Raw genomic sequence first — 12,402 nt, forward strand, 5'->3', positions numbered from 1 at the left:
TAGCTAATTAGATGTTAGTTCAAGGAGACATTGCTAATAAGTGGTAGAGGTGGAGCTGGTACTTGAACTCAGTTTCTCTGACACCAGAACACCTGATTTCAATGATTATGAGGAAAACCACTAATTCAAAGTGAGAATAAGTATAATGAGTTTAAAAAAATTACTTCCTCAACCTTTATTATCACTAGTTTGTTTACATTTGGTTTGCATATTTATATCCAATTTCAGCAAAGTACATGCTGGCAGTTCAGAGAGTTTGTTTGGAGGATTTTAATTCTTAAGTGATGCTAATACTTCCCTTTTTTTCTTTCCTTGATAGTAGAAAACCCCTTTGGTGAAACATTTGGAAAAATACAAGTAAGTAAAAGATCAGTACTGATAATTTTGTGTCATGTTTTATATGATGGAAGTATAGGATGACTATCAACTAAAAAAATTGTAATTTTAAAGTCATTCTAGTCTGAAACAATAGGTTTTATCAACTAAAAAAATAGTAATTTTAAGGTTATTTTAGTATAAAACAACAGGCTTTCTTATTCTTAGTATTCCCTAACTGTAGTATAATTAAAATCTGACACAGATTTTCTCCTAAGAGCTGAAGTGTTTATCACTTTACTGTAAAAGACAGCTGCCAAGTAAAATGAGAGTGGCATATCATCAGTGGATCTGATCTTACACTTAAAAGTATGCCTGTTGCCTTTAGTTGTTGGATACCTTTAGAGTTTTTGTCTGTTTTGCCCTCATTTTACCTCTTTGGATCTTCTCCGTATTGGAATGCCTATTTAACCATCAAAAGGACTTAGAAAGGAAGCATATCCTTCAGGCTATTTCTTTTGTTTTTTAAAGAGTGCTATAATACTAATTTTAACCTAAATTTTACTTACATAAAAATATTTTTCACTTACCTATCATTGCAGGGATGTCAGAGATTCCGATGTTTAAGCTTGTAATTAGTTGTTTATTTATTATAGGAACTGTTACATAGACCTGTATAGAAAACATTATTTGTTGTACTGAAGGATGTGTAATAATGTGTAATCACATCCATAGAGTATTACTTTCTATTGTTAAAGTGGAACTCTGAAATGATTAGTAATATTCTGTTGCAGTGATACTTGTTTAAAACAAAGTTGACTTTTTCAGTTGCATTAGCACTGCTACAGTGTCATAATTTAAATTTGGTGTATATACTGAACATTGGAAATAGAAGACTGTTTTCTTCTGCTTAATTTTTTCCATGGAGGAAACTGAATTTCTGAACTTCTGAATAATAGTATAATTATAATGAAGATAATGGTTGTTTACTTATATTAAATGTTCATTCTGTACAAGGCCCCATGCCAAGTTGTATTAGTCTGTTCTTACGCTGCTAATAAAGACATACCAAGACTGGGTAATTTATAAAGGAAAGAGGTTTAATTGACTCGTAGTTTCACATGACTGGGGAGGCCTCACAATCATGGCAGAAGGTGAAAGTCATGTCTTACATGGTGGCAGGCAAAAGAGCATATGCAGGGCAACTCCCCTTTATAAAACCATCAGCTCTCATGAGACTTATTGACTATTCTTCATGGGAGTAGCATGGAGGAAAAAAACCCGCCTCATGATTCAGTTACCCCACGACATGTGAGGTTTATTAAATTTAAGATTTGGGTGGGGACACAGAGCCAAACCGTATCACAGGTGTTAAAATTCATTATAATTTAATCAAAGGCATAATGCAGACAGTTGAAAATATCCTTGAAGAGAAAATTGGCTGAGGATTGAAGAGGGAAATATTTAATGGTGACAATATATGAGAAAATTGGATAGTCACCCTATAGATTTTTCTCCCTCCAAAATGAAAAACAATAATCTGGGCCTTACTAAAACACACAATTAGAAAGTTACTAATTCAAATTATAAAATTGGCTTTATTTAATGAAAGATTATTTGAAAGCTTATTTTATGTGTTTACTTGTGAAACTAACTAGTTTGCAGAATGATTAAGGAAGCCCATAGTTAGACATTAAGCTGCAATATTAGGAGACAATCTGAAAAGCAGTCAAAATGAAAGAAGAGTATAATCAAACTGTAAACCAGTAAGTAACCGTAAAAGTTGATTTGCATACTTTTCAGATTTACTGCTAGTTTAGTGTACTGGTACTAAAGATAATTGAACCAAAACCTTTCTATTTCTTTCTCAAAATGTATTCATTCACTTAACAACATATATCATCATGCCACTGCACTCTACTACAGCCTGGGTGACAGAGCAAGACTGTAAATATAGATAGATAGATAGATAGATAGATAGATAGATAGATAGATAGATAGATGGATGAATAAAGTAAATAGTATATATCATAAATTCCTACTTAGATTATAATTTAGTCATTTAGATAGCAGTTGAGGCCCTTCTAGTATATAGATGGTCATTTAAACTCTTGTTTGTTTGTTTATTTATTTTTTTTGAGACAAAGTCTCACTTCATCACCCAGGCTGGAGTGCAGTGGCATGATCACAACTCACTGTGGCCTCAACCTCCTGGGGTCAAGTGATCCTCCCACCTCAGCCTCCCGAGGAACTGGGACTACAGATGTGCACCACCACACTTGGCTAATTTTTGTATTTTTTGTAGAGACAAGGTTTTGCCACATTGCCAAGGCTGGTCTTAAATTCCTGAGCTCAAGCAGTCCTCCTGCCTCAGCTTCCCAAAGTGTTGGGATTACAGGTGTGGGCCCCTGCACCCGGCCTTAAATAAATTTTCATTGGAAAGATAATTCTTGTAAAAAACTATAGTTGAGCTTTCTGAGTTCTTAAGTCATTTGTATGAGAATGTGACAATATGTACGTCGTCCAATATGAGATTTATCTGGTTAAGTTTTGTTACTTCTACTTACCTAGTCCAGTGTTTAATGTCTGTGAGTCAAAACTGAAGTTTATTTCTAGGTCCCTCTTAAGTTTATTAAAGATCACAGAAGACAGATTCCAAATGTTTAAATATTGTTTTGTTTTTGAAATGGAAGTGAGGAAGAGCATGATAGGATGTATAAAACAAAAAGGAAATCAGTCTCTTTTCCAGATGAGAGGAAAGAAACACAAAACTTTCAGTTGCTTTAATCCCAAAGCTTAACTAGATTCACCTTTGTTTTATGTGTCACATCCATAAACTACACTATTATTGGAACACCTACTCATCCTGTTATGTTGAAGATATTTATTACAAATGATTTCATGGTTTAATGTATCACAAATGCTTAGGCTTTAGAAACCTGAGTTTCAGTCCCTACTCTTACTTTTTGATGTCTGATTTTTGCAGTTTGAATTTTTGATCTTATGTGAAGATAAGGACTGGCTTGATTCAGAATCTGATTGAGATAAAGTTGAGGCAAAAATGTATATATAGGAAGGCAAGTAGTAAACTGAAATCTCAGTCAACCATCTGACATAAAACTAGGGACTCGCCTGTAATCCCAGCACTTTGGGAGGCCGAGGCGGGTGGATCATGAGCTCAAGAGATCGAGACTATCCTGGTCAACATGGTGAAACCCCGTCTCTACTAAAAATATAAAAAATTAGCTGGGCACGGTGGTGCGTGCCTGTAGTCCCAGCTACTCAGGAGGCTGAGGCAGGAGAATTGCCTGAACCCAGGAGGCGGAGGTTGCGGTGAGCCGAGATCGCGCCATTGCACTCCGGCCTGGGTAACAAGAGTGAAACTCCGTCTCAAAAACAAAACAAAACAAAACAAAAAAAAACTAGGGACTCTGGTGATAGGATCTTGGTGCTTTTCATGAGTTTTCTTCTTGTGTCACTGGTTAAAGCTGCAGTGACAAAAGCATGCCACCCATAGTGTGCAAACTTGTTCTCTTCTGTCCCTGAACATACAGCACAAAATAAATGGATGAGGTTGCATGCTATTAGACATATAAGTGTTACTTTTCTAGCCTTTTATATCTTGCTTCAATTTGCTCCATGTTCCTATTCATCCAGTAATTCTGTTTTGTTGGAAACTCTAGGAAGAAAGAAAATAATAAAGACGGAGCCCCCTGATGAATCATGAATTTATTTTAGATAGTATAATAAGTTATTACCCCCTCCGCAGCCTACCCTCCTCCATCATTTATATCGATCCTTCTTGATTGTAATTGCTCTTAAATTGGAGGTCTTGTTGCTTTAGACTATTTGGCAGGTGCTTAGGGTATACCATTTCAATAATTCTCTATGTTAACTCTTTTCGTACAATTATTTCTGCTTCCGGGCCAGCCTCTACATTGTGGTTCGGGTAGTATTTCTGATGCACGAGTCTATTTTACTCTCCTGCTAAATTTTCAGAATGAAGTCAAACTCTCTGTTTTGCTATCCAAGGTTGTCTGGTAGTTAACTACTTTTCTAATAGTTTGCTGAATCAAACTAGGCTACTGGTTATGTAAGAAATACAACCAATGCTTTCATGCCTTCGTGCCCTTGCTCAGGGTCTTCCTTTTGCCTAGAATGCTGATCTGTTATTTTTTCCTTTGAAATCAGACTCAAATATTCTGTTCCATAAATTCTCTTCCCTCCTCCTTCTCCTTCTGTATTTACAGAAGGAGGAGGGAAGAGAATCTTCTGTATTATTCTGCAGTTGTTATATAACATTTACTATGGTTTTTGCCCTTGAGAACAGGAACCATCTTGTTCACTGGGTCTCTCACTTGGCTGAGAGAACAATTCTTAACTCCTAGTAGATGTTTATTGAATGTTTGTTTCATTTTAATGGTTCATATGTTTATACAGGGGCACCTTGGGAACCCAGGAGAGAACTGAGTATCAGTCAGCATGCCAAAACTCATTCCCTTAGTTTTATGTGGTTGAGTCAGATTAAAACAAAACATGAAGGGCAGCCTTGATGAAGAAAACAGTCTCATATGAACAATTTACATAAACATGCATTGTATAGAGGGGGATTGGGAACTTTGCTTTGGTGGTTGATGGAGTTTATTGTCTGTGACCTTTTTTACCACTAGCCTTATGCCAATTTTTAAATCATTCTCCAGAAAGTGAAATATTTAGAGTGATAATTTAGAGTCTTAGATTAAGGTTTCTTAAAAATATGGTACCCATTATTTAAATATGAATTTGTCTTTCAGATAATGTAGCTTCTATGATTTTTAATTTACTGATTTTTTGAATAAGAATTATTTGGTGTATTTTTTTTTCTTGGAATTTGGGTATTTCATAATCACTTCTTTTAATTTTAGGAAAGTGAAAAAAATCTTATGATGAACACATTATATAAGCTTCATGATCGATTGGCACAGCTTGCAGGTAATTGTTTTAACTTTTATAGTCACTAAAAATGTTTTGAAAAAATTATTTGTATATGTTGCATGTTATTAGCAGAAATTTTTTTTCAAATCCAATGTTATATTTGTGGAATATTTTTCTTTAGAGGTTTTTATTATCTATACAGAGTGATTTTTGATTTTTATATATGTGTTTAATCAAGGCTTTTTTCCTGCCTGCCATATGTATTAGAGGTAATATATGTATATTATATGTTATATATTTAAAGTTGATCAAATTTCTTTATTGCATTAATAGTAACCAAACATCCTGAGGATTTAGGGAATTAGGGAAGCAATGAATTAACAAAAATCTTGGATTAAATATATAAATACAGTTTTTCTTTTGTTGGTTGTATAGGTATCATTCCCTTGGATAAAGTAAATTTATTCTTCTGCAATTCTCTTTCCTGATTCATTGCATTTTCCTCATATTCTGTTCTTAGTAATTCTTTGAGAGCTCTAAGGTAGTCAACATGTCTGAAATTGGAATAATTTATTATAGATGAATTGGTATCAAGTTTAGCACATATAAATTGCAGTAGCAGCTTCTCTATTACCTTTTAACTTTTTTTAGTTCTTATTTTACATGCAATCTGAAAGAAGAGACTTGAATTCTTATAAGCAGTTATAAGAAAAGAAAAATGTAGTTTTCAAACTTTTCTATTTAGCAGATCTTTTGTGTAAAGATTATTGGTAGAAGCCTGTAGGTAAATATGGAACTTCTCTGGTTGAATGGAGGTATTTAGGATCCTGAGAGTTTCTTATCCTCTCATCTATCTTTGTTTTTTCCATTGGGTTCTTAATTCCAGTCAGTTTTTTAGGCTTATAATTCTGTATTATATCACTAAAAGCATTCTTTGCTTTGATTGACTGTCATTCACACACTATAAGCTAATGACATTTATTTGGTATGCTGTAGCACCCAAAGATAAGTTAAGTATATGCTAATTATGCTAGCCAGGGATGTTGTTGTCACAAGCTTCTACAGCTATCTCTGTAGCATTGTTTTATGAAGTATGGTTCATGGCCTGCTAAATCGGCATAATCTGGTGTGCTTTTAAAGATGTGAATTCCTTCCTCTTGAGCAAGGGTCAGCAAGCTTTTTTTCTGTGGTGGGCCAGATAGTGGATATTTTAGGCTTTGTAGGTTAGACTACCTCTGTCATAACTGCTCAGTTCCGTTATACCATGAAAGCAGCCATAAATACTACATAAGTAAATCAGCTTGGCTGTATTCCAATAAAACTTCACTTTTAAAAACCAGCAGTAGGCCAGATTTGACCTGTGGACTGTAATTTGCAGACCTCTGCTCTAACTCTGTGGGATCTGAATCTCTGAGGATACACTAATAAACTTTCAAGACTTGTTCATCTACTAGGTACTTCTCCCCTTTTTATGGTTACTGACATTAAAATCATATTACTTGAACAAAACTGAAATAAGAACATGACTACTTTTCTTTTAGAAACATTTGCCAAGGATTTTACTTCAATTATTCTACTTCATGTTAACAAAAGTTTTTTAACTACTTGAAACACACAGGGAAAGGAAAACATGACAATTGGAATTCAATATGAAGATAATTTCTTTCTGATAACCACTTGTAGCCTAAAGAATAAGCTCTGAATTCTCTTATCAACAATTAAAAGAAAAATGTAGTTTTCCAAAGGTTTATATGTAGCACATTCCTTTGTAGAAACCAGATCATAGCTAGTAACTTGTACCTGATTTCCCTGTTGATCTGTTATAACAATTTTTTTTTAAAGATTTTTTTTGAGACATGATCTTACTCTGTTACTCAGGCTGGAGTGCACTAGGGTGATCACAGCTCACTGCAGCTTCAAATTCCTGGAATCAAGCTGTCCTCTTTTCTCTGCTTCCCGAGTAATTGGCACTATAGACTCATACCACCACACCTGGCTATGTTACAACAGTTTTTAAGGCATACACACCCTTTGCTAAAGATAGGATTAGTTATACTTTGAAAATGGACAAGCTTTAATACATTAATAAATTTGAACTTATTTGAACCCTTAAATGATTAGCTTTAATAATAGATGTATAAGTTAAGCTAGCACAATGAATTTACTGAATTTTTTCCCTTTTAGGAATAATATATATTCTGGAAGGCATCTTGTGTGCCAAGATCTGTGGATAGGCATCAGTGTGACATAGTTCCTATACCAGCTTATAATTTAGTTGGGAATAGAAGAGGAAGATATGTTTCTGTTTGGACTGAAATGCATTTAAAAGTTGTGGTTAATGAAAGTTGTCGTAACGAAAACATTCTGTAGTTGCTTGTTTATACTCTTACTGGAATTTCTTCTAGAAAGTATAAATAATATTGTTCATTTTCTTTACTGATTGTAATAATATAAACTATAATTGTATAATATGTAAAATATTTGAATTAATCATGTTTGTTTTCTTCTAACAGAGTACTGATTCAAAATTAATAATATGCTAATCTTTCCAGGAGATCATGAATGTGGCAGTTCTAGTCAAAGAACACTTTCTGTTCAAGAGGCAGCTGCATATTTAAAAGTAAGCAATGAAATTAGAATTTTAATAGCTACATTTAAAAAAATTATATAAATAATTGCTACTTATAAGAATCATATATTTGATTATTTTAATTGTATTGTTAAAAGCTTGGGCCTGCTGTTTGGTGTAATGTGAGCAGTTACAAAAAAGTGAAATTGCTTAGTATTTTTTTAGTTTGTTTTAGAACATTCTCTATGAGAGAATGCAAATTAATTCGGAAAGAGTACAAAAAAACATTGGTCAGAGGGAAATTGAAATAGGTGAGTGGTAGCATGTATGAAAGCAGGTAAGCATCTAACCATTTATTTAAAATCTTCTGACCCAGGTCAGTTTCATCTCCGAATACTAAGGTAACTTGCTGTTGAATTTTCTAAAGTACAGTAAATAATTTCTGGAAAATCTTAACAAAAAGAAAGGTACTAGAACATTAAAGATGCATAAGTGTCATTCTGATTTCTCAGAAGTGGAAAGTAGAATTTGAAAACCATACAGGAAAGCTTGCTGTCAGTCCAGTTCCATAAAGATATATATATTTTTAAATACGTGATAATTTATTGATTCCCCAAACTCTTTTTTTTTTTTTTGAGATGGAGTCTTGCTCTGTCACCAGGCTGGAGTGCAGTGGCGCAATCACAGCTCACTGCAACCTCCGCCTCCTGGGTTCAAGCGATTCTTCCGCCTCAGCCTCCCAAGTAGCTGGGACTACAGGTGTGTGCCACCACACACGGCTAATTTTTTTGTGTTTTTAGTAGAGACAGGGTGTCACCGTGTTGGCCAGAATAGTCTCGATCTCTTGACCTTGTGATCCGCCCGCCTCGGCCTCTCAAAATGCTGGGATTACAGGCGTGAGCCACCACACCCGGCCTCCATAAAGATATTTTCATAAAGATCTGCGTTATTGCAAATGGAAATGTTGATCCCTGGAAGCTGGCTGCCATTTGAATGTGGACAAGTCATGCCATACAAATTTCATGCCTCCCCAACCCCTTGTTAAAATTGTGATAAAAAATATATAACATGAAATCTATTAACACATTTTTAAGTATACAGTACAGTATTGTTAACCATATATGCATTGTCGTACAGTAGATCTCTAGAAATTTTCATCTTGTATGACTGAAACTCTGTACCCATTGCACAGCAGGTTCCCATTTTCCTCTGCCCCAAATCCCTGGCAATCACCATTTTACTTTCTCCCTCCATCAGTGTGATGAACAGATAACTCATATAAATTGAATCCTGCAATTATTGTCCTGTGACTAGCTTATTTCCCCTAGCATAATGTCTTCAAGTTTCATCCATATTGTAACGTGGCAGTATTTCCTTCATTTTTAAAGGCTGAGTAGCATTTCATTGTATGTATACACGTATTTTCTTTATCCAGTAATGTTGATGGGCTTTTAGGTTGTTTCATCCTCTTGGCTATTGTGAACAATGCATCAATGAACATGGTAATGCAAATACTTCTTTAGATTCTACTTTCAGTTCTCCTAGACAAATACCTAGAAGTGGGATTGATAGATAATATGGTAGTTGAACTTTCTATTTTTTGAGGAACCTCCATACTGTTTTTTATCCTGACTGCGTCATTTTACATTCCATCCAATAGTATAGTAGGATTCGCGTTTTTCCACATCCTCAATACTTACTTGCCTTATAGCTCACTGTGCTTTTGATTTGCATTTCCTTGATGATTACTGATGTTGAGCATCTTCCCATTTATATACATATACATCTCTGTGTATATATAGCATATATACAGCATATATATAAAATACGCTATCTGTTGGCCATTTGTATATCTTCTTTGGAGAAGTGCTATTCAAGTTCTTTTCTGATTTTTAAATTGGGTTATTAATTTTGTTATTGAATTGTGGGGTTTCTTATGTATTTTATGTATTAACCCCTTGTCAGATATATGGTTTGCAAATATTTTCTCCCATCCTGTAGGTTCCTTTTTCATTCTGTACACTGTTTTCTTTACCGCACATATGCTTTTTAGTTTGTTGTAGTACTACTTGTTGATTTTTGCTTTTGTTGTCTATTTTTGGTGTCATGTCCAAGAAATTATTGCCCATATCAATGTCAAGAAGCTTTCTTCTATGTTTTCTTCAAGGAGTTTTATAGTTTTAGGTCTTACATTTAAGTATTTAATCCATTTGGAGTTGATTTTTGTGTATGGTATAAGATAAAGCTCCAGTTTCATTCTTTGGCATGTGGAAATCCAATTTTCCTAGCACCATTTATTGAAGAGATTGTTTTCTCCATTGTGTAGTCTGGCACCCTTGTAGAAGATTGTTTGATCATACATCAGTGGCTTTATTTCTGGTTCTCTATTTTATTCCACTGGTCCATTTATGTCTTTTTTTATGCCAGTACCATACTGTTTTGATTACTGTAGTTTTGTCATATGTTTTAATGACAGTGTGAGGCCTCTAACTTTTTTTTCCTCAAGATTGTTTTGGCTATTTGGGGTCCTTTGTGGTTCCATATGGATATTAGGATTATGTCTTCTATTTCTGTAAACAGTGCTATTGGGGTTTTGATATGGATTGCATTTAATCTGTATTGCTTTGAGTAGTATAGTAATTTGAATAATATTAAGTCTTCTAATTCATGAATGTGAGATATCTATTTATTTGTGTGTTTTATTTCATTCTGCTTTTTTTTTTCTTTTGTAGTTTTCAGTGAATAAGTCATCTCCCTGGTTAAGTGTATTCCTAAGTATCTTAATCTTTTTGATGCTATTGTAAATGGGATTATTTTCATAATTTCCTTTATAGATTGATTGTTAGTGTATAGAAATGCAGCTGATTTTTGTACATTGATTTTATATCTTCCAACTTAGCTGAATTTGTTTATTCTAACAAGGTTTTTTTTTTTTTTTTTTTTTTTTTGTAAGTAGAGATAGGGGTCTTGCAATGTTGCCCAGACTGGTCTCAAACTCCTAGGCTCAAGTTATCCCCATGCCTTGGCCTCTGAAAGTGTTGGGATTACAGACTTGAGCCACCACACCCAGCCAACTAACAAGATTTTTTTGGTGGAATGTTTAGGGCTTTCTATGTATAAGATACATCATCTGCTGAGAGAGATAAATTTACTTCTTTCTGATTTAGATGTTTTTTATTTCTTTTTTTTGCCTAGTTGCTCTGGCTAGGATATCTAGTGCTATGATAGATTGAAATAGGAAAAGTAGCCACCCTGGCCTTCTTGATCTTAGAGGATCTCAGCTCACTGCAACCTCCACCTCCTGGGTTCAAGGAATTCTCGTGTCTCAGCTTCCTGAGTAGCTGGGATTACAGGCGTGTGCCACCACACCTGGCTAATTTTTTTGTATTTTTAGTAGAAACGGGGTTTCACCATGTTGGCTAGGCAGGTCTCGAACTCCTGACCTCAGGTGATCCACCTGGCTTGGCCTCCCAAAGTGCTGGGATTACAAGCGTGAGCCATCATGCCTGGCCATGAAAATCTTTCAGATCATCACCATTGAGTATATTAGCTAAGGGTTTCCATGTATGGCCTTTAATATGTTGAGATAATTTCCTTCTCTTTCTCATTTGTTGAATGGCTCTATCATGAAAGGGTATTGAATTTTGTCAGATGCTTTTTCTGCATCTGTTGAGATGATTGTGTGATTTTAATCCTTTGTTCTATTAATGTGGCATAATCATTTTTGATTTTTATATGTTGAACCATCTTTGTGTCTAAGGTATATGATTCTGGTGGGTGATTCTTTTCATGTGCTTTTGAATTCAGTTTGCTAGTGTTTTGTTGAGGACTTTTGTATCCAGGGATTCTAGTCTGTAATTTTCTTATAGTATCATTGTCTGGCTTTGGTGTCAGGATAATGCTGGCCTCATAAAATGAGTTTGGAAGTATTTCATCTTTTTCAGTTTTTCAGAAGAATTTGAATAGGGTTGACATTAATTCTTCTTTAATAAAATAGATAATAAACTCAGAAATGAATTCTGATTTTTTTTTAGTCTATTTAAGGGTTTGTCAATTTTGATCGTTTTGAAAAACCAACTCTCAGTTTTGTTGATTCACTAAATTCTCTATTTTTGCTCTAATCTTTATTATTTCCTTCCTGCTGCTGATTTCAGGCTAAGTATGTTCTTTTTGCAGTTCTTTGAGATGTAAAGTTAGATTTTTCATTTGAAATTTTGTTTTTAAATGTAGGCTTACCACTGTAACCCTCTCTCTTGTTATTTATCGCTTTTACTGCTTCTCTTTTTTTTTTTTTTTAGCACTTTGATTTTTTTTTTTAAAGAGAAAGAAGGAAGGAAGGAAGGAAAGAGAGAGAAGAAACACAAAACTACATACTCAAAGACAGACAAGTTCTTGGGTGGTGATTTTATTTTATTTTATTTTATTTTATTTTTTTGAAAGAAAGAAAGAAAAAGAATAAAGAAGAGGAGGAAAAAGGAAGAGAAAGAGAGAGAGAGAATGGGAGTATTGCTTTCTTGCCCAGGCTAGAATGCAGTTTAGTAATGGGTATTGAAAACCTCTTTTATACCAATAATTATACTTGATGTAAACAGGAAGGAATAAGG

At 34.3% G+C, this 12,402-nt stretch overlaps 1 protein-coding gene across 2 annotated transcripts in view; it reads left to right on the forward strand.

The window, feature by feature from the left end:
* Positions 1–12,402, forward strand: part of LEMD3 (LEM domain containing 3) — a 79,269-nt gene that overhangs the window by 40,947 nt on the left and 25,920 nt on the right. The window contains exons 2-4 of one of the 2 annotated variants that reach the window (XM_012444937.3): positions 320–357; positions 5,220–5,286; positions 7,782–7,849. In XM_012444937.3, coding sequence (XP_012300360.2) covers positions 320–357; positions 5,220–5,286; positions 7,782–7,849 — 173 coding nt within the window. The remainder of the gene's footprint in view (positions 1–319; positions 358–5,219; positions 5,287–7,781; positions 7,850–12,402) is intronic. The other variant, XM_064377306.1, reaches the window with a different exon arrangement.

This window comes from Aotus nancymaae, unplaced genomic scaffold, assembly GCF_030222135.1.
Source record: "Aotus nancymaae isolate 86718 unplaced genomic scaffold, 86718_ANA_hifiasm-v0.15.2.pri h1tg000016l, whole genome shotgun sequence".
NCBI lineage: Eukaryota > Metazoa > Chordata > Mammalia > Primates > Aotidae > Aotus > Aotus nancymaae.